Raw genomic sequence first — 23,653 nt, forward strand, 5'->3', positions numbered from 1 at the left:
TGTTCTCCATGAAGATAAATCTAGCTGCTTCTACCTTCGGGAGGTTACTTGGGGACGTCTCGGACGCGGACTTCTTGGAAGGTACTGAAACTTGGCCCTGGCCACCCAAATTTTCGAGCGCTACACAAGCCGACATTACAGTTCCTCCCTCTATGATCGTCCCCTTTAATTTCCAGGCAAGCTCCAGAGGCCAGAAGCCTTTTCCAATACCTCCTCTGTCATCGTCTGTGGGGAGTTCATGTGGGGAGTTCATGTGGTTATGTCGCAGAAAAGTGTCTCTATTTGGGAAATCCCCAACAATTATTGCCTACTCCGCAACAGGGAAATCAACCTGGGCTGGTCTCTACATTTACCATGGCTCCTCTTCCTCCTGCAAATTTGTGTCCTGACCCCGTTGTTTTGGCATTGGCTTCTATCCCCTCTTCCCCCGTTGCCTCTGATGGGCGAAGCGGGTGGGGTGGAAACTGTGGGGTTGGGGCGGCCTGTGGTTAACACCCGAGTCCTCTCATCCCTGCCTGGGTCTCACAATGTGCCTAAGAAGGAAAAAGATGATCTTTTGGCAATCATGTCAACATTAACTATCGCCTTTGCCCCGTTCACCAAATTATATGAACAACTGAACGATACCCTCAAGGGCACACCACCCTCCTAGCAGTGACACATTCAAACTAATATTTCTGTAAGGCTTTGTAAGGGGCAAGGAAATGCCCGGATTGGTGTCAAATAGCATTGGGGCTTCTTCCCACGCTGCTGCACAAACTGACATCGTAATGGGGCTGCCGGCATCTAAATTTACCCAGACAACGTACTTGGCTCTATCAGCGGACTTAACAAAAGACTCTACAGCTTCCCCGGGTACCATACACAAGGTTGTTTCAGCTGTCACGACTTGAGCGGTCCCTGTACAGTTTGTGTTATGCACTCTCAGATCTCTGTAATAGCGGATAAAGAGGGTGATGATAACATGACTTTCCTGATTTTCTCTAACCAAAAACACGGAACGACGACGAAGATTGCAATGGCTGCAAACCTTTTCCGGTACAAAACAAGGCTACGCCGCATCAAACATTGGAAAGGAAGTTAGCCCCAAAGCCGGCACCCAGAAAGGCGGTTCCAACTCTGCGTGGTGCGCAGACCGAAATAACTACAGGTGGGAGGGGGGTGCCCAGGAACGATCTCCTAATGTCCATCGAGGGGGAATTCACCTGAGCCCATTATCACACACCTTGTTGAATCTGTCTACCTACTCCACGGATGACGTTCCTTGGTGAGGTCCAGAACAGAGAGGAAGCCGTCCTGGTAACATCAACAAAGAAACTATGGTGCCTCTTGCAACAGCTAAAATACTACAGCTGGACTCTCCTGGGTTTGAGTCCATGGATGAGAAATGGAAAAGGCTTACACTACAGGCTCCTGTAGCGCAAGAACTTGGGCAGCATTAAAATCGGCAGCTCCCCATTTAAAAAATCAAGCAGAAAAGCTCCAACACGATTGACGATAACCGCAGTGACTACAGAGAAAATCGGCTAGCATACAATAGACCTAGTACATCCCAGAGCAAGCCAACAAAATGATAATTGAAACTGGAGAGGGTTTTAGATTAAAATAACAGTCTTGTCTTAAACCGTCGAGTGGTTTTGGAATTATTCCACTCGATACCGAATCTGCGTCTACTACGCTCCTCCGACCTTCAGTTGATCGAGTTTTACGACAAAACACGCATGGACTCAGTATTACACATGCTGTTAAATTCAACAGAAAACTTGCTGCTTTTGGGATTTGATCTGTCTTGTTGTACAAACACGGAACAATCTCCTACTCCACGACAATAAAGTACTAGTGCTGTAAGAGGTAATTCCTGGTGGGGATAATGGACCACTAGACTCTAGACCTTTTCATTTGTTCCAGGACCCCTTGAACATCGAGGGGGTTCTGCAAGGACCGCAACTTAAACTGAATGTGGCATTCAATTGTGACCGATCGTCTCGTCAAGTTGGTGGTGTGTATCCCCAAGAACAAACTAAGAGACCAAATCTGCCCAACTCGGACTGGTCGCGGCTGGCTAACACCTTGGCGTCCCAGTCCTCTTCTTAGCAACTCAGTTATTCAATCGGACATCAAAGAAGAGACCTTTTGACAGTTGCCCCTAAAGCCAACACAGCCAGGCTAAAACATATTTCCTGGAACACCAGGGGGTTTCATCATCTTTCACGTCCTAGCAATTTGAATTTGGCTGAGTTTGACTTGATTAATTAGCAGGAGACTTGATTAAGGAAGTTGCCTACATTGGATGGATTTGACCTGTCTATCATTCCTGCTGTGAAGGGTGACCTCGGGCGACCATCTGCCGTGCTACTCACAGCAGGGAAACTGGGCAGCTCCTTGAAACTCCGAAATTCAGCACCAATACACACCTCCTGTTACAAGAAAACGTGATCGAATGGAGAACTGATCTACCATCGTCGGGAAGTGGTTCCTGCTCCAAAATGTTTATCTTTAATGTATATTGGATCTCTATGCTGATTTCGGACGGTTCATTTATCTCCTGGTCTCCGCTAAACTGGACGATTACTATATTAATCAAGATTCAACATACTTTATTATCTGTGGTCATCTAAACATCTCTGATTTAGTCCGGATGAATAAAGTCCATCTTTGGAACCACAATGACCCAAAACATGCTAGGCGTGACAAGTGGATCGCTTTAATGAATTCAAGGGCAATGCACCTTGTTAATGGCAACACTTGGGGGCGGGGGGGCGTCCCTGCTCAACCAACATGGCAAGGAAGAGGCTGCTCCTCCACTTTAGACTAAATCTATGTGTCAACCTAAAAGCTGTGCTCCAAGGGAAGAAAATTGGTAATTAGTACTCCCCAAAGTGACCACAACCTGCTTCTTCTAGAATGGTGTTCGCCTGACCTACTGGTTTGTAACTACACACCAATGGTGGTTGAATCGTGCAACAAAGGGTTGCGTCTGAGGATGACGTCGGCAAAAATTAGATCTTTTTCTTCCACATTTTCTAAAACCATCTCTACGGTTGAATACTCACCGCTGCTGGAAGAATTTAGTGTTAACCAGTCGTTTAATGGGTGTGCCTCCAAGTACGGCATCCATGAGTTTGACCCGGTACTGGTATAAAAAAGAAGACTGTTCTGAAAATTGCTTTGCATGGCAAAAAGAACCAATTTATCTGAGGCTTTTAGCAAAGCAAGGTAAGCTCAGTCTAATTACCTGCCAAAGTTCTCAGCATCTCTTCCGCGTCGTTCTGATATCTTATGTGTTTGGATGAACGAAGCCAGTTTTTGTAGAGACCCTCGAGCGTTCTGGACACTTATCAAAATTGACAAATCCTGCACAAGGGCATATCAATCTAATCCCATAGACGAGGAAATGTGGACAAACCACTATGCCAGCCTTTATACCCCGTTCATGGCCAGTGGGGCCCGTTGGGTCACAAATCTCAATATTAATGAAATCATTGACCGGATCAAGAAACTGAAGAGCTCACGAGCATTGGGCCCGGGTGGCCTAATAATCGCCATGCTTCGGAAGTACCCGGAAGACTGGGCCACTTTCATAGTATCCTTATTTGCTTTGACTGCCATCAGTCAACAAATGCCCAGTTAATGGAGGAGGGCGATAGTGGTTCCGATCCACAAAAAAGGGGACCGGAAGCACCCAAGGAACCATCACCCTATCGACCTCCTGGATGTTATAGGTAAACTGTTCAGTATGATGATCCTCGATCTTTTTCATGATCGGTGTAGAGTCACTGATAGCTACGACCGCTTCCAATGTGGATTTACCAAAGTCCTGGGCACTGTTGTTAACATCTTTTTGCTACATATACTTAAAGAAACCACACAGAGACGAAAAACTAATCTATATGGTTTTTGTAGATCTCGTCCAATCATTTCACCGGGTAGACAAAAATTTGCTCTGCTCCAAAATAGAGGGAAAAAAAACTGCCCATTATCCATCTTGCAAAACGATCAAGGCTATGCACTCTGAAACAACCTTGAGAGTCAGATTAAATCAAGCAGGGCTCCTGTCTTCAGAAATCAAGACATCGAGAGGGGTGAAACGGGGTTGCCCGATGGCCCCGGCTCTCTTTAATTTTTTTGGGAGGACATGCCTGATGCCTTTCAGCCTATAAAATCATCCCCACCAAAAGTGGGTGGAGTCTTCCTTGTGCGATTATTATATTGCGATGACATAGTGCTCATCGATCCGACTCTATGTAGGGCATTGAGTTGCCTATGTAGGCCCACCAATTATATCTCTGACAACGGGCTCGAGATTAATATATATCGAAGACGAAAACCTTGAGCTTTGGTACATCTTCCAAAACAAAAAATCATCTAGCGTGGCAAATTGGTGGCGAGAAAATAGCCAAACCCCCAGGTATTTGAAATACTCCACCTGCTCCAAGTGATTTAAAATCAGAAGCTCCAATGTTGACCTACCTGATTGAGAAAACGAAAATGCCAACTTGCCAGGCATCTGCAATAAATAGGAAATTCAGGCGTTTTTCCATCTTGCCTGTAATCCGATTTTATAAAGCCAAGGTTTATCCCCACGGTAACTTACGGCGCTGATGCCATGTTGTCTATTTCAGATCCCTTTTGGTCCCGGTTGTAGGGGGCCTTTTGGAAGCAAGTTCTTGGGGTTCCAAAATCTACCCCAATTGCCATCCTCCGTTGAGAATTGGGATTTTCGTCCTCGAGATGTTCAGTTACCTGGAATAGACTGGCTCTGTTTGTCAAATGCTTTGCTTCTTCAAGAGCCGCAATTCTGAATCTAATTTATAACGAAACTGAACCATACAACAACCTTTATTTGCAGGAGTGGTTCAAAGATATGACTTGCTTGTCTGCAAGATATAGGCAGTCGATTTGACCAACTTTAGTCGAACCCGAAGCGGGTGAAAGTAAAACTAGACTTTTGACTGGATTCAAACTCTGCATGCAACTACAAAGTACCAGTTGAGATAACACCTGCCTTTGGAGGGATGGAGGCTGAACAGGGTTTCCCCTTACTTGAAAATATTTCCAGACAAAAAAAGTACGGGACAAATTTCTGCGGGTGCGGCTGAACTTATACCATACAAATGAAGTCCAGGCAATCCGTGGGTTGTCTAAAAATAATCATTGTCGGTTCTGCTGTAACTCTGATGAGGTTGAAACATTGACCCACATAGTCAAAGCATGTCCTGGTTTGAGAGACCTTCGTACACTGTATCTCTGCAATTTTTTCTTGTCATTTTCGGATCACACAGCACTGAACCCTGTGACATGGTGGACTTTGCTTATAGACGGGTCAAAACCTTAATACGTAATTGCTCTTATCCAATTTCTTGAGAGATTATAGTTTGAGACCGAGTCAGTGACTTGAGTTCATGTATATTTTAAAAGATTATCATCTTCTAAGATGAGTTTTACTGTTCCGATTTAACTAATTACTTTTTTTTTGGTTTTTCTTTTTAGTTTATTGTTATTAAGTTAAACTGCTAAAAAATTGTTTTACAATTTAAACTCAATAAATAAATAAAATAAAAATAGAATTGCTGGGACCCCACCTCTGTGAAGAAGGGGTGGGGCGGGGAGAGGTAGCTCTAACAGGTGCATGAGTTGAGCTCATGCTAAAATAAGTCTGTAAGTCTAATTTAGGCAGAATTCGATCTGATAGTAGCCCACGCTAAGATTTAAGCTCATTGGTCATTTTATAACATTACATAGATAAGGCAGAGAGACAGCCTCAGTTAAAAGGTACATTGTTTCTGACTGCACAATCCATTGACATGAAAATCATCTTGGAGCATGGGCTAGAGGGAACTGCAAAGTACCCTTGATGAATGGTCTGAGTATTTTTCTGTAGCTGTGAACATGGACATGTGGAGCCTTTAGGGGGTGTTCCTAGCTCTGAGGGTAAGTTCACAGAGTAAATCATAATCTGTGGGGGCTGGCTACTGTAGATCACTATTTGGCCAATCAGCTGGAAGCTAGTCATTCCAAGCACCATATAAGGGCCAGCTCCAATTACAAGAGTGGAAGGGAGTTTGTGGTACAGAAAAGGCAAGTTTTGTTTTAAAGAGGATGACTGGAGCAGAGAGGAAGGTTGCTGGGCTGGTTGTGATACCTGGAGTGAAAGTAAAGATTGAAAGACCCAGAGAAGAGGTACCTATTGCTGGGCCGATTGTAGTGGTGTGAAGTGCTGAATTTTAAGTCCTGCAGAAGAAAGGCTGATTGTAAGAGTTGGATCGGAAAAACTGATTATAAACCTGGAGGACAACAATACAACAAAGGAGGGATATTGAAGCAGAGAACAAAACAGCAGGTGAATAGAGACCTAGACACAATCTTAGTCAAGAAAAATGCAGAGAAAGCAAAGGCGGAGGCCTTTGACGAAGGAAAGACAGCGAAGGTGAGGACAAAGGCTATGACCACAGGGGGGGACGGGGGGGAGAGGGCAGCAGCCCTTACAAGAGAAAGAAAGGGTGGAGGCCCTGAACAGAACGAGCAGGAGGAAGTGCCCCAAAGGCAGCAGATAATAGAAGGGTAGGGACCCTGACCTTGAAGACCAGGAGGAGGTGAAGAAAATAAAGTATGCCCTGGGGACTAACCCAGGAACGGAGAACTTTAACCCAAAATATGTAATGATGGCGGTAGTTGATTGTTGAAGAGAGTAAGGAGCCACAGTATGTAACCTGGGACCGTAGTGATGCAGCACACACAATAATTGAAAAAAATTGCAACAGTATTTATCTTTTTATTTTTAGTTGGAGCGCTTTCACCAAAGCGCTGGAACCAAAAATAAGTCTGATAAATATGGTACAAAACATGCAGAATAATGGCAATTCATACAAAGTGTCCTCAAGAAGTTGCAGGCAGGAGGCAGAGAGAGAAAATGGTCCTTTAGTAGCATGCAAAAAATAGCAAGAGCGGAAGCAGACTGTGAAGGTGAAGTGTGTTCCAATTTTTGGGAGCTAACAGAAAAAGCTTGTCAACGTGACGGAGCACAGGGTGACCGAGTTAAAGACAGGAGAAATAAAAAAGTAGATTGAAGACAGCAAAAAGGAGTACACAGAGAAATTAAAGATGATAAAGAGGAGCTTGACCATGTAAACATTTATAAACCACCCATAATAAATGAAAAATAATATGATAGCGAAAAGTAAGGCAGCAAAGTGAAATAAGGGGGGAGCTATAGGAGAATGTGGAGGAAGATGGCATAACAGACAAATAGAAGCTTTAAAAATAGATTGTAATGGAAGAGAATATGTGGGTAGACCAACCAAAAGGGTGGAATAATAATGCAATTGGGGAAAAAATAAGAGGCAATAAGAATTGGTGGTATGAATCGTCCAAAATGAACAGAATTTTGTGATATTATTTAAAGGGAAGTGTGAAGATTTAGCCAAAGGTGAGAAATGAGACGTGACAAAAAGATTGTAGTAAAAAATCTTGCAGATGAAGAAAAGATGGACAAAAGAAGACAGATGGAGATGCTATAACACGGTGGGCAGGAAGAATGTTAATATTGGACCTCTGTTTTAGTAGGATTAAGATGAAGTGAATCAGACAGCATCCAAGTTTGGAGGGTACTAAGACAAGCAGAGTGAAGACTGAAGAGAGTCCTAGAATGAAGAAAAGGAAAACATATTTGTCATCTGTGTAAAAATGGCACGATCGACCAAAAGACTCAATGATTTTAGATTGTGGCATGTGTAAAGGGAGAAGAGTAAGGGACCTGGGAACGTTGTGGAACACCGAAGCAAAGGGGAAAAGAAGTGGAGGGTTGACCGGCCCAGAATACAGAATAAGAGCAATTTGAGAGGCAAGAAGAGACCCAGTGATGGACAGAACCCATGATCCCCAGATTAGAAAGTGTAGAAAAGAGGCTAATCAACTGTGTCAAATGCCACAGAAAGGTCCAATAACACCAACATCGAAGAACGTTTAGAGTGTCAAGTCAAAAGAGAATTAGTGACATAAAGTAGTGCAGTTTAAGTAGAATGACGTGATCTAAAGCACGATTGGTACAAGGGCAGAAGAATCTGAAGATAAACCCTGATAGTTTGGTAGTAAAATACCTTTTGCAAGATTTTAGACAGAAGCGGTAAGAGGGAAACAGGACAAAATTTAGATGGTATGGAGGGGTCAAGAGTGGATTTCTTTAATAGAGCTATAACCATGGCATGTTTGAATCTCCTAAGGGAAAAGCCCAGAAGATAAAGATTGCAGATAGATGTGATTTAAGGAATAGGTAATGGATGAACTTTAGTAATAATAGCCAAAGGAATAGGGTCGGACTGTGCAGCAGAGGGGTGAGCACGAGAAAGAAAGGAAACTAGTTTCAGAATCAGAAATGGCAGAAAAGGTACCTAGTACATGCATAGGAGGGGAGAACGAAGAATCCTGTGACGAGGAGGAAGGTGAGGAAGAGATGAGGACAAAACGTAAGGTATCGATTTTAGAGGTGAAATATAATGCAAAATCCAAAGCTGTCAGTACTGATGACCATGATAAATCAGGAGGGGGAAGGAAATAGCATCTGATTAAGAATATGAAAGAAACGTCGAGATGAGATCAACAAGTAATCAAAGAGGTGTAATAGATCTTTTTTGCAAGAACGAGTATTTCCATAAGATGTATATAGTGCAAAGTATCAAGATCCGTAAGAGGCGGAGTTCTTTTTCCATATGTGCTCTGCGCAACGTACGGCTTTTATGGTGAAGTACATGTATATTCAACTTACTAGGGAGCCCTACCGTGCCATGTGAGTTACAATGTACATACACTGCAAACAATGCATATCCATAATTAAAGGAAATATACCTCTTGTTGGTGGTTCTAATGCAGGCATTTTTAAAAGAAATGTATTGCGTGTCTGTTTTAAAATAATTACAAGTGGAAAGGATTGATTTTAGCCTGATCTGCATTTAATATAAACCTAACATATTATACATTTGTTTTTTCTTAGTGCGGTGACATTATGCCAGAGAGTTTGACAAGTGCCTTGTTTGTTCTCTCTCTGGATATGCCCTTCTGCCTCACGTACCCCAGCATTCACGATTCTGCTACGGCCTACTTGGAACAGCTGAGCCCTGAAAATTACAGCATTTATAAACGGGCAGCTCTGGCTGTTCATTCCATAGAATGTACCTGCACCTTTATGACCGATGTGAGCAAACCGGTATGAACGTTTTTATTACTTCTTAACTATTTAGACAAATACTATTTTGGAGTATCATTCTACTAGTACCACAACCTCGGAGATTAATTGTATTAATCATCACTGGCTGGTCAACTGTTACTTTAATAATTAAATTATGTTTAATATGTTTAATGAAATCGGTTTATAAATTCCAATTAAAACATTTGTAGCCACTTTACAACTTATTGTTATTTTTAATGTCCGTCTTAAAAATCAGACAATTCTGTCCCCCTACTCCATTACAATTTGTAGAAATGCTATCATCTTTATGAATAACATGTAATACTGGTGCCAAATTTAGAATGCCATTTTGGCTTGCAGGCTTCCCATCAGATTTCTTAAAGGTATTATTTATCTATAAACATCTTTTTTGTAATTTTCCAAACAGTTTCCAGAAACTTTGTGACCTGTGTTTGATTGTAAGGTATAGCTTTTTAATGTACTAAATAGTGTTTATAGTAAATTTTTGTCTTAATCTCAGTAAAACATGTATTTGGTTAATTTGAAAATATACATGGAAATGGGGCTTGCTTTTGCTTTCATTCATTGAGTTGTGTGGGAACCTCTGTGCGGCCATATTTGAGGGCAGCTTCGACAGAAGGTCCTCCCATAAAAATGTACGAATTAGAGCCACAACCACGGCAACCCCCCGCCCTCCTGAATAACGTGAAGGCTTACTTTCTCTATCATGGAATCATCATTAAGATTCATAAACACTACATTTCTAATGGATTGTGTCCTCCAACAGATTCCTCATCTTAGATATTCATTCCTACTTTTTGCAGATCTCTGAAAAAGAAATTCTCCGCAGGGGGTGCTGCGTGGCTCAGCGCCTAGGAACTTCATGTTGTTGGCTTCAGGCGTGACATCAACGTTGATATAAATGGCGCATACCGCACCCTCTGACCTTAGTTCCCCTTTTCCACATGCCCAGCACGCTTGTTGGAAACGCTTCACAATGCCTCAAAGCATATATAATCTGACCCACCATAAAAATTTCTTCGAAACCCTTAGACATTTTCTATTTCATCGATGATGTCGACTTTGAAGCCTTTAGGTTTTAAGAAATGTTGAGATTGTGACACAAAAATATCCCTGACAGATGGTGCCTCAGTGCCCATCACATAGTGGCAGACTGTGGCTCATGTCAACTTATGACACCCAAACCACTAAAGGAGAGAGCTTCCAAATTGGCACTAGGACGCTCACATCGAAGTTGCCTAGCCCGACACAGTTGAAGCGAAAATAAGACTAGAAAGGCTCCATACTCCACAAACGGAGACATTTGAAGAGGATAGTCTTGAAGATCTAGCTTCCCTTTCAAAGGATGCCAGTGGTTTGGACACCTCCCTGAGGTTGTGTTTTCTCACACTGATCCTCAAGCCCACCCCAGTGTGGCATGTAGGAAGATGATGGCCAAGGGGGCTGATTACATGGGATGGGTACCGCCTGTAAAGGAGATTATAGAATGTGACTTTTACTGACATTCTGGACAAGAGCACACATGTGGAGCCTGTCCTCCCTTTCCATAATGCCTTTAAAAATCCATTATTAGATCTATGGAAAACTCCCTGCTCGGCCCACCATTCTATATGGATTTGCCTAAGAAGTACAAGCCAGTGCCCTCCGACCTAGAGTTCCTCTCCAGGCATTGTATGCATGACAACCTAATCGTCCAGTCAGCTACTGTCAACACCAAGGAAAGCTCATACCCCTCTTTATCTCCAGACAGGGATAACCAGAGATATAATGCTCTAGATGAAAAAGTTTTCACCTCTGGCAGTATTGCCCTAAAGGCAGTGAATGCCTTGTATGCACTCGCTAAGTATGCACACACCTTATCTTCTATTGTTGCTGAGGCTGCAGAGCATATCCCTATAGGGCAGTGGTCTTCAAACTTTTTAGGCTTGGTCCCCCCCCAAGCAGAATGTGGGCCGACCAGGCCACCCAAAAATGCCAAATGGACAATAAGTCCAAATGGCTGTGAACTATTGTTCGCCGTCACCACACCCTACTGCCAGTATAGTCCCTGGGTTCCCGCACCTGCTCCCACCACAGTCCCTGGGCCAGTGGAAGCTGGTACATTTTGTAAGTGGACGGGCATACATTTTTCCCCCAGATATGCCATAGCGAGGGAGCCCAAACCAATCAAGGGGGGGTTCCCCCCCCGGGAATTCTTTTTAAATAATCTGTTAAAATGTTGCATTTTAGTGAATACTTTAAAGAAAAATTGGGTAAAAAGCCAAACAGTTAGCAATTGGCGCTAGGAGGTCCAGGGGGCAGGCATAATTTGTTAAGGATTTCAATCAGGCGACACACACCTTAGTCTCGGCCCAGTATGCAGTCCGCAATTGAAATGCTTATGTTTTATGTTAGATTCAATATTGAGATGGTACACCACTCATATCACACCCCCTTTTAAAATACCCCGGGTCACAATGGACCATGAACCAGGCTGGTTGATAAAAGGTAATATTTATTTATTTTAAAATTCAAAAGAAATCATACAATTTTTTTATATGGGACAGCAATCACCAATGGGCTGATGAGAACAATATGAATGTAAGCAATGCACTTAGTTTAACCTTCTATTGACACAACTACAAAACACCAGGGAATAGGAGCACTTTTTGATTTTAGGTAAGATAGCACTTGAGTTAGAATTTCCCTCTGCAATGTTCCCTCAACCCACAAATAATAATTTCTAAGTGGATAAACAGAAGCGGCAGGTAATCAGGAATGACAAATGGAAAACAGAACTGGAATCCGACTTTCCCTCCCCAAACAAGAGAGAAAAACAGATTTTAAACCCTGGCAATGCTAAAAATGAGACTCGGAAATGGATGAATAAAACAATGAATGTGTATAAAACTCTTGAAACAAACACTTCTTTACTGGAGCAACACTGGAAAGATACTAGCAATCGCAAGCAATGGATTGAGCAAAAGCTTACAATTTGAAATTGAATGGACGATTTAAAACGGTGCATACTCAAATGACACATTGTAAATTTAGCAAACTTTTGCAATTCCCACCTGAATTTACCATAAACTGTTTTTAATAAAAACGTGTGAAATATTGTGTTTTTGTGTTGGGGTGTAGCTATGGATCCTAGGTACAATATGGAAGTGAAATGAGGTATCTAGCTGGTAAATCGAGTGAGTTATGCAAGATGTAGTGAGGTGCGTTTTGAGAAAATGAAGGCGCAAAAAGGAAAAGAAATGCGTTTTGACAAGAACAGTTTTACTCTACACTAGAGCATTCAGGCTAGGCTACCAGATTGAGACACAGTAAGCTCCAGGGTTGACTCACAAGTTCAACCCTAGCACTTCTGCGCCGGCCCTGGCGGAACCAGTCAGATCACTCGAGGGAGGACTAAGGATTTCACAAGACAAAAATATTAAAGAAGTTGGGCTAGCACAAGAATCAAAGGCAGGGTTTCAAGAATGATTTTTGACAATATTACAAGTTAACAGGATAAGGATATGATGATTTATAGAGTGTAACTAAGGACAAAGAAAGGTATACTATGGTTTTCTAGGGTTCCTATTGATACGCCGTCCACTTTTTAGTTTGGGTTTTGGACAGTCAGCGGTTCTGGTTACCACATGGATCTGGTCTAATAAAGGACAGCCGGACAAAATCAGCGGGACAGGATCAGCTGGGCAGGGACTGGATACCAAAGGATAGTTCTTCTGGACTGGCAATTTTGGTTACAGGATACTATAGGTCAGCCGGGTAGCAGGATGGCAGCAGCATGCAGTGAGTGGTGGCAAACCAAGCTGGATTAGGTTGCCAAAAGTACCACAGTTTCCCCTGGTTACTTCGAGATAAGTGGGTTTTAATATTGTAGGGTAGGTCTTGCTGGAGCAGGATCAGCAATGCTTGGCCTTGTAGTTGGAGTCTGAAAGATGAAACAGGAACTCAGCGCAGGAATCAGGAAGAGTGTCTGTGTTTCTAGGGTCTTGTCAGGGACCCTTATTTAGAATGAAAAATTACATCATCAAGTTAGAGGCTGGGCAGGGTTAACTACGCCTGCCCCTAAACTACTTGGGTTGGGCCGGGGAGCTAGTCTCCGCCTCGCTCTGTTGATTGGACTTCTAAGGGAATTATGTCAGATTTATGAGGTGAGCTTTGCAATGTCCAAACACTCCCACATTTACTTTACTTAAAATCCGATTTTGCCAAAAACATACGTTTCTTCACTTGTAATATTTTGGCAACTTATACACACAGGTTATATATTATGTGCAGCCCAGATCAGTCCAATCCTCAGGTCTGTGTGACCTTGTTTTGCCTTTCTGACGCATATTGGTAATTGTACACATCAAAGATTTGCCCTAAAATTCCACAATTCTATACACAGATGCGAATTGTCCCCAGGGATGTATGTACCAAATTTTATGTTTGCCACATTAATACTTTCCTTGGAATCTGTCATATTTCATAACTTCTGTTCCCCATGCGGCAATGAGTTCTACCAAGTTTTAAAAGATAGCCCACAAAATTAGATTTAAAACTAAGAACGATTTACATTTTTGCTAATTCTTGCTACAGAAAAAAGTCTTTAAAGTTTCTTTATAACATAGTCTTTGGTACCAAAAGGCAGTCCCTTTGTTTCGAAGGGATTGGTTCCTCCGACGTATTCCACATCTACGACAGGTAATCACCACAGCTGTGCTGTTTCGGAAAATTTTCTACGTCGATACGCTGTCCTCGAGGGCCTCCGTCGAGCCGACGTCACCGAATGTTATAAGTAAGACGCACAACGCCCGTAGCCTCAGTTCTGTTTTTTCCGCGAACGTGTTCGCTTCGGAGATCTCGGTGTGCCTCGGCTCTTCTGAGTACTTCTATCGGTTCATTGAACTTGTTTGTTTGTGATGATTTCCTAATGTCTTCGTCGTCTTCTACCCCGCGGCCGGGTTTCAAGAAGTGTCGGGACTGCAGTTCCAAGATGTCGCTGACAGACCCGCACGACGCCTGCCTCTGGTGCCTCGGTGATTGTGACGATTGCCAGTCGTTAACATCGAAGGCCTTGTGGCAGCGGTAGAAGAAGCTTTCTGTCGCTAGGGTGTCCAAGCCCCGAAAGCCGAAATCCGCGAAGCTTTCGACCGACGATTCGAGAGGCGACTCTCCGCATCGTCGGCATAAGTCCAGGGGGTCTCGGTCCCGGAGTGGGTCCTGCCATTTCTCTCTCTTTTCGAGGCACTCACGGAAGCGCTGTCACCGGTCGCCTTCCTCATCTGAGGACTCCGCCTGTCGGCGGGTTGCTTGTCCCAACAAGCATTCCTCTCCTGCGGAATGGGATACATTTCGTAAGGAGATGATGGCGATTTTTCGCAGGGCTCCGTTCTGTCTGCGCCTTCGAAACAAGCCGACAGGGAACGTGCTAGAGCCGCCGCTCGCACGCCTTCGGGCTCGGGTAGTCAGCGCGATCACTGGGAACCTTCGAGGTCCCGGTCGGACAAGGTGGAACGCTCTAGACATGCCCTCTCAAGGTCCCGGTCCTCGACGCCTTCGAGACCGCCGGAACCTGTGAGGTCTTCGAAGAAGACATCGACGCCTCCGGCGCCGTGTCCATCGAGGAACTCTCAAGGCTCCACCTCCGAGGAACCCATCGGCACCGAGGCCGTCAAAGGACACGCTCCGAGCACCGCCCTCGAGGCCTGTGTCGAAGCAATCAGCACCACACGCGATGTCGACGCCGATTCCATCGACGCCCTCGACACCTTTCGAGGAGGCTTTATCGGAGGTGCCCCGGAGACCGGTGGCAACCCCGAGGAAGGCTCTGGCCAAGTCAAAAAAAGTGGTTGTGCCTCTTTCTGTGCCCTCTTCAAGGGATTTTTTCCAGCCTCTTGATTATATTTCTGAGGTGGATGAGGGGTCTTAGGAAGGTATGGTACCTGATGAGGTTCCCGACGACCTGTTATCTGGTCATAGCCAGTTGGAAGACCTGTGTCAGCCTTTGCACGACGCCAGTGGTCTTGATACCTCCCCAGAGGTTGAGTTTGGCAGGCCTGAGCCTGGTTCGCATGCTGAATCTTCGTACGGTGCCTCATGTCGAGGGTGATGGAGTCCCTGGGGTGGTCTGCGCCACCAGTGGATTTTCTGCAGGATGACCTGACAGATATCCTGGACCAAGCTCCACCAACTGACCCGGTACTGCCATTTCATATGGCCTTACAAACAAGGGTGGCGGTGTCTTGGACTGCTCCGGAGAGTCTCCCGGTGTTACTCACCACTCCATAAACGGTCAGGAAGATAGATAGTTGACCTTGGAGACGATATGTACACAGGAATCGATATCCAGCCTCCAATTCCAGCTCCCCTGAGTTCAAGACTCAGGCTTCCTCAAGAGAGGGGCTCTTCTTTACAACGTACCTCTCTGCTGTTTCTAGTGGAACAGGCAGAGATGTCAGTTGAATAAAAGAGCAGGGAGAACACACACCGCCAATACCAAAGCTGCAAAGGAATACAAGTAAGCAATCAAGCACAGTATGGGACAGGAAATACCGAGGCAGGGATCAGAGTGGAACTTTCCCCGGAATGGACCTACAAGTAAAGAAGTAAACCCAATTGAGTGATTTAATCTAATGGATTCTTCCTATAGAGTTTTAGCCAAAACTACAGACCTGAATAGTGGGACTCTCAAGATTAAATGATTTCCAGGATTGGCGAAAACGACAGGAAAAAATAATAAACAGGGAAGTTAGTACAGGGAAGTAAACCTGGGCAGCATGAGGGTCGCGCTAGAGCCGGGTTGATGCAGGAACAGGAGAGTGTCAATATGCACTTATAAAATAAGTTTGTTGAGTGTTGTAGTTCAATGAATGTCCCAAATCCAGTAGAGAGGAATACCAACAGAACAGCAGGTAAATAGTCAAAGATGGCGCTGGCCGAAATGGAAGTAAATAAACACAGTTGGTTACCTCAAACACACGCTTCCCAAACGAGGATTGGAGCGAATGAAGTGTTCCGAGTACTGCTTTCGACTGAGTTGCAAAAGACAGCAGGAGCAGGAAGAACAATCCAAATAACGTTCTGTGTCAAATACCAGAAGATCACGACAATGATTAGGGCGTAGAGAAAGCAGTCCAGGGACAGTCCGGGTCGATACCGTAGCGGTCTAAGAAGTGGCAATGGAATAAGAGACATGACATAATCCAAAAGTTCGGGCAAGGGTCGGAACCAGGAGATCAAGTTGGAATTTCGTGACAGGATTTCACGAAGGTAAACGGACGTAACCGCAAACGGTAAGAAACACTAATTAGCGGCAACAAGCCCGCTCGAATGTGGCAGTTTTAAACTCGTAAGAGGGGCGTGCCTTGTTGTACGTCGTTCACGTACAAGACGTATCAGCTGACATGGGTTCCGCCGTAGCTTGTACAGAAGCCATGGCAACCTGTATCTGCTCCACAAAGGAGCCTGTGAATAGGACGTACGCCGCAGGGTAGTTTTCTGCAGAAGTGTAACAGCCGGCAGTGAGCAAGTCTTTGCCGAAAAAATACCGCACAGCCAGTAGCGACCCCTACTACTTGACTACGCACCCCACTCCGGAGAGTTTGGTGATGCAGGCGGCTATGGCCCCAGCAAAGCAGGCGTCGTACCCTGTCATTCCTCCTGATAGGGACGACAAGTTTTTTGATGGCTGAGTGAATAAAGTATTTTCTTCAAGGAGTATGGCTTTACGGGCAGCCAACTCCGTGTGTGCCTTAGCACGTTTCACTCTCACTCTGTGGAATTGTGTCTCTTTGGCGGCTGAACATATTCCCGAAGGGGAGGAAAGGGATGGTTTTCTTGCTCCCGTTCAGGATGGCAAGGATGCCATGTGTGAATCCGTTCAGTCGGGTCTGGACATGGCAGATTGTGTCAGCCGGTCCATGGCGGCGAGCACCGTAATGCGCAGATTTGCGTGGTTGCGGAAGTCGGGGTTTGCTCCTGCTGTACAAGCCCAGCTTCTCAACATGCCCTTTGATGGTGAACATCTTTTTGGCAGCAAGGCTGACCAGAGCCTTGAGAGGTTGCAGACCTCCAAAGCTGCAGCAAAGTCGTTGAGCGCTGCAGTTCGCCAACCTCCGCCTTTTCGTCCTAGGGGACAGCAATAGAGGGGAGGTTCCTTTCGATACTACTCTTCCTTTGGTAGATCGAGAGGAGCTGCAAGTCAAAGGGACCACCGTAGGAGTACCAGACGTGGAGAACAAGGTACTCGAGTAGCCAACGCCGCTCGGGCAGTTGCTTCTTTACCCTCGGGCACTGCTGCAGCTGCTTCAGCTCAGTCATGAGGCCATGTCCCATGGTTCGCCGGTTGGGTGAAGGCTGGCGCAGCATCTTGTAGAATGGCGTGCCATTACTTCAGATGTGTGGGTTCTGGAGATCATAGCCCACGGCTACTGTCTTCCTTTCCGGCAGAGGCCTCACGACAATCCACCATGGAATGTCTCTTTGAAGAGTCCGGATCCGCTCCTTGCGCAAGAAATAAAATCCCTGCTGGAGAAAGGTGCCATAGAACTGGAGCCTGTAGTGGAGAGGAACAAGGGATGGTATTCCCCTTATTTTTTGATCCTGAAGAAAGACGGGGGATTGAGACCCATCATGGACTTGCGTGGTTTGAACAAGCTCCCCAGGAAGGACAAGTTCAAGATGGTTACTCTCTCTGAAATACTCCAGGCCCTTCAACTTCAGGACTGGTTGGTGTCTCTCGACCTCATGGACGCTTATTTTCATGTGCCGATTCATCCCAAGCACAAGAAATACCTGAGGTTCGTGGTTGGCGAATGGCATTTTCAATTTCAGGTCCTGCCGTTGGGATTGACTTCCGCCCTGAGGGTCTTCACCAAGCTCATGGTGGTGGTGGCAGCGTATCTCGGGAAAGGGGGGATTCACGTCTACCCCTACCTGGTGGATTGGTTGATCAGGGCGCGCTCTCCCAAGAAAGTCCTGGATCATCTGTCAGTCACCTGCCACTCCCTTCACAAGCTGGGCTTCTCCCTCAACTTAAAGAAGTCCCACTTAACACCTACCCAGCGGCTCCAGTACATCGGAGCAGTGCTCGACACCTCCCTCGGGCAGTGTTTGCCTCCCCAGGTGAGGGCTCATCACATTCTGCAGATGTTGCACAAGTTTCAACATGCTCACAGTCTCCCGGCGTTCGAGTTCTTGAGGTTGCTCGGCCTCATGGCATCCTGCATTCTTCTGGTACCAGAGGCCAGGTTGCGGATGAGATCTCTGCAATGGGCTCTCAAGCTCCAGTGGTCGCAGTCCTCCGGCAGGATGTCGGACCCCATTCAGGTGCCGCCATCGGTCACCCAGGATCTTCTGTGGTGGGCCATTGAAGGCAATCTGATGAAGGGGGCTCCATTTTGGCTGCCCTAGCTGGAGGTAACGATCGTGACGGACGCCTCCCTCACGGGATGGTGGGCTCATGCCAATGAGTTGACATTCAGCAGTCCTTGGTCTCTGTCAGAGTCCAGACTCCATATCAATCTGTTAGAGCTGAGGGCCATCAGGCTAGTCCTGAAGGCTTTTCTGCCTTCTGTGCGAGGGAAGAATGTCCTGATCCTGACGGACAACACAGTGACCTTGCACTACCTCAACAAAAAGGGGGGGCAGGGTCTCTCCCTCTGTACAGAGAGGCGATGCAGCTCTGGTTCTGGGCCATCCAGCAGGATGCGAAAACGCGGCGGCGGACGCTCTGAGCAGGGAGAGCACGGTCTCTCGCGAGTGGGAGCTGGCTCAGGAGATTCTCCTGTAGATCTTCGCCCTTTGGGGGACCCCACAAGTGGATCTCTTCGCCACCACTGTCAACCGGAAGTGCGAAAGATTCTGCTTGCGGGAATTTCCTCCAAGCGGAGCCTTAGGGGACGCGTTCGTAGTGGAGTGGTCCTTCCCACTGCTGTACGCGTTTCCTCCAGTCCCTGTCATTCCGCAAGTGCTACGAAGGTTACGGCGGTTCGGTTCCCGAATGATCCTCATTCATGGCATGGGCCAGGAGAACGTGGTACCCGGACCTTCTAGACATGTCCATCTGCCCTCCACGCCATCTTCCCTACCGAGACGATCTGCTCTCACGGGAGGGGGGTTAGGTTCTCCATCCAGAGGTCAAGTCCCTCAACCTTCATGCTTGGCTTCTGAAAGGTTGAGGTATAAGGATCTCCCTGAAGATGTGATGGAGGTGGTGTTTTCGGCCAGAAGGCCCGCAACAAAATCCCTGTACCGTTGCCGTTTGAGAAAGTTCTGCGACTGGTGCAGGGTTAAGAATGTGTATCCCTTTTCATGTGCCATTCCTGTGGTTCCGTCTTTTTTACTTTCATTAGCCCACAAGGGCCTGCAAATGGGTACCATTAAAGGTTACCTGGTGGCGCTGTCCATATTTAAGCGCTCGTCTGAGGAGTATTCTTATTTTAAGATTCCTTTGATTTCTCAGTTTCTCAAAGGGCTCACTATTGTGTTCCCACCATCATCTTTCCAGGTGCCCGGTTGGGATTTGAACCTGGGTCTAAAATTCCTAATGGGAGCTCCGTTTGAGCCTTTACATTCTTGTCCTTTGAGACTGCTGACCTTGAACTGTATTTTTAGTTGCGGTCACTTCCTCTCGCAGAGTGAGTGAGTTGCAGGCACTATCCGTTAAGCCACCCTTCAGTTTTTCATAAAGACAGGGTTGTCCTTAGGGTTCATCCTTCTTTTCTTCCGAAAGTTGTGTCGGAATTTCATTTAAGTCAGAAGGTTGTTCTATCGGCGTACTGTCCTCCTCCGCATCCTGGTAAGGAACAGGAGAGGCTCCATAGGTTGGATCCTAGGAGAGTTTTAAGTTTCTACATCTCATGCATGTCCCGGGTCAGAGTGGACGATCAGCTCTTTATAGGATATGCAGGAAGGCGTTTGGGACAAGCTGTTACTAAACAAACTTTGTCTAGATGGATTATCTTGACAATTTCTGAATGTTACCGCTTGGTGGGTAAGGACACTCCGGTAGGCTTATGGGCCCATTCTACTAGAGGTGTGGCTGCCTCTACTGCTCTGCAGAGGGGTGTTCCCATTCGTAACATTTGCAAAGCAGCCACATGGGCCTCTGTCCATACTTTTGTCAAACAATACTCCCTGGATTCTGTCCATGGGCAAGATTTGGCCTTTGGAAAGGCGATCCTCTACTCTGCAATTTAATTGGGCATTCTAAAATTCTAAATTCTTTTCCCACCTCCCTAAGTTGGTAATGCTTTGGGAGTCTGTCATAGATGTGTAGTACGTTGGAGGAACCAATCCCTTGGAAGAAAAAGTTACTTTCTTACCTGGTAACGTTCTTTCGATTGGATGTTCTGACGACATATTCCACATCGCTCCCTCCCTGCCTGCCCCTCCACAGAATTTCTTGTGCGATTGCAGCTTTCGTTTCTGCAAGGCTTTCTGTAGTCATTCTGGCAGAAGATTGGTGCCACACGTTCTGGGAAAAAACTACAACTGAGACTACAGGCATCGTTTGTCCTACTTATAACTGTCACGATCCTCGCCCAAAACCCCCTCTGGCAAACCCAATGGCCAGGTGGAGTCAGGACTCGGGCCTCTAGAGCCTGGCATCCTCTTCAAAAGCCCTCACGGGGCCAGACCTGGCGCCTATTGTGCCAGGCTCATACACTATGAACAACAATGTGCTTGGGAACTACTTTATTGTATTGTCAGCCAACATGGGGGCATCCACATAGCTTGGTTCCCTAAGAACATGCTATGCGGTCTAGTGTTTTGGGTGTGGCAGGCCTGGAGCTACTTTCCCTGGTACTACTTTACCTGGTCTATATAAACCACACCCTGACTGCAGAACATGCTTCGTGTTACTTTACAGCTTGCAACGTGACGCTCACCCTGTTCAGCTATTCCCTCGAACCTCGGAGAAGCAGAACCTGCAAGGAAACAAAAGGAACATCATTAGCAGCAGCATCTTACCTGCAGTCTTCATCTTTAAACACTTGCAGCTACTGAGAACAGCTTCTTCGAATCTGCACGCCTCCCGGACAGAACGACCTGAAAGAGGAAGATAGAGGCAACATTAAAGAAAGCTGTAGAGACATTTACAAATTACGAACTGCTCAAAACGCTTACCTGGCTGGTTGCCTCTCGGCTGGCACCACTCCGGACATTCCACTCGCGCTGAAGAACACCGCGACCTACAAGGAAGGAAAACGCAGGTTAGCAAAGGCAAGAATTTGCAGCGCTGCGCATAGCGCTTACTTACCGCATCATAGCGCTCTTAATGCGCCATCATTTACCAGCGGGGCTCAACCAAGCCAGTTCGCCGCGCTGAAGCTCCGCATACCCAAGGGAGAAAAAAAGAGACATTTTAAACAAAGAAAGGCATGCAGGATAGCAACAAAACTAAAGAACAGCAATAAGACCTACCTAAAAAATATCAAACGAGCCGGAGTCAGTGAAGTAACTGGACCGAACGCGCCCCTGCAAAGAAGGCAGGATGGAGAGCACGCCTAATTCTACCACAAGGTGAGGAGTGGGCGCCAGAGGGACTGAAAGCATACGGGGGTGGAGGGAGGATACTTACCCCAGTCGGTCAGTCTTGAACACAGTCCTCCTGTATTTTCCGGCAGAACCTTCCCTGCAGACCACATCAGGCCAAAGCTGAGAAGCATACCAGCGAGTAACCCGGCTGGGTGGCGTCCCTGTGGATACCAGGTGAGCGTAACAGTAACATCCAGTGATGTCGGCTCGACGCAGGCCCTCGAGGACAGCGTATCAACGTCATAGACGCAGACGCCGAAAATTTTCCGAAGCAGCACAGCTGTGCTGATTACCTGTCATAAATGTGGAATACGTCGTCGGACCATCCCATCGAAAGAACATTACCATGTAAGAAAGTAACTTATTCTACTAGATCCTGTTTTTTTTTCTTCCTCCAACTGCAAACAGCTGTCATTTCCTTCCAGCCAAGGGGGTTTCCAGTCTTAATTGAAGGTTTTATTGCCCCTTCACACTTGACAGGTGAGTGTCCCAGGACTGCTATTGTCACAGCCTGGAGCACAGACGAATGTCTGACGAGCGTGTGAACTTTCATTGTCCTGCCCCATTCAAAGTTTTTCAAACTGGAAATTCGCACCTACGTGTCCTGGATTTATGGTGTATTTCCCTTCCTTGGAGAAGTTTCATGGCTGGCAACTGGAATAACAGGTTTTTCTGAGAGTTTACAAATCCATCCCATGTGTTTTAAACTGTTTAATTTCTTACTTTGGGTCTTGAATTAAACAAATCTGTGCAAGAAGACAGCCTATGTGTGTATTATCACCACTAACATAATCCCTTTATATTTCTAAGTAAACAGGCTTTCATTAACAATTAATTTTTAAACCGGCCATTTTGTTCTCTTAAGTCAGCACAGCCCATTTTTCCACATGTGTTAAAAACTGCTAGCATTTCTTTCTTTAATTTGTTTTGCAGCTCCTTAGGTTGCCCACGCTGTCTTTGCCGCTGTAGTCCTTTCCTTTGCATGCAGGAGTTTTATCTAAAGTATAGATACATTTATCCTTGACCTGGCTCAGAGAGTAAAAAGTCTTTGAACTGCTGCGCCTGTATACATTTTGGCAACAAATAAACGCATGTTCCCGTGCGGGTGAAAAGAATGTTTGTTGTTGTTTTCTTTCAAATCTACTTTGACAGGACAGGAGTTATGCCCGGTTTTTCTGAGGCACAATGAATTATCCTGGGCCACAGTGGTTTCAGAATGCACAGATGGAAATAGCATAACACAGCATTTTGAAAGGGTGAAAAAAGGTTTCCTTTTGAAGGGGAATTTTTGGCTTTTGAAGCAATGCAGTGCTGCCTGTTCACTTGATTCCATATATGTTTCAGAACACACTGTCATACTTTTTCAGTGTGTCCCCTTGTTCCATCTTGCCTGAAGTGTACTAGGCAGGATGGTGCAGCCATCTTTTGTTGCTGCCAAAATGCAGTTTTGAGGTCCTGGTGCGCACAGGAGTCAGCGCAGCCAGGTTGCTACTTCTTGCGCAACTGCAGTTTAGTGATGTGAGGCAATGCTGTTGAGTGGGTCAATATATCCCACAGATATTATTTACTGGACATATGTGATAGAAGTATGTGAATGCCGGCCCGCTCAGAATACTGTCAATAACTCAGTTTGCATCAACACCGAACTTGGCATCTGAAGTGCTGGTTTGACATAGGGACCACGCTGCAGCCCTGCTGAAAATAGGAATGAGGCTGCAGTTTGTGTTGCACAGTGTATCAGTGTTGCCAGCTTAATATGCAGACCGCTATGTGGTCCTGCAGAATGTAAAGTAACTGTCACAATCTGTGTCGCATAAAACACAGGGATTGCTGTTTGGATGGGAGAATTGCCCCGTTGTCCCACAGTTCCTTGCTGGCTTCTTCCCGTTTGGGTTGCTCGCTTTCTCCTACACTGCAAGAACGACTGGGTGA

General features: G+C 45.8%; 1 protein-coding gene across 1 annotated transcript in view; it reads left to right on the top strand.

Annotated features, from left to right (window-relative positions):
- The window catches only part of RTTN (rotatin), a 2,784,523-nt gene that overhangs the window by 658,889 nt on the left and 2,101,981 nt on the right, over nt 1–23,653 (top strand). The window contains exon 13 of the mRNA XM_069620779.1: nt 8,987–9,199. Coding sequence (XP_069476880.1) covers nt 8,987–9,199 — 213 coding nt within the window. The remainder of the gene's footprint in view (nt 1–8,986; nt 9,200–23,653) is intronic.

Source organism: Ambystoma mexicanum, chromosome 5q (assembly GCF_040938575.1).
Source record: "Ambystoma mexicanum isolate Mex_15411 chromosome 5q, UKY_AmexF1_1, whole genome shotgun sequence".
Lineage (NCBI taxonomy): Eukaryota > Metazoa > Chordata > Amphibia > Caudata > Ambystomatidae > Ambystoma > Ambystoma mexicanum.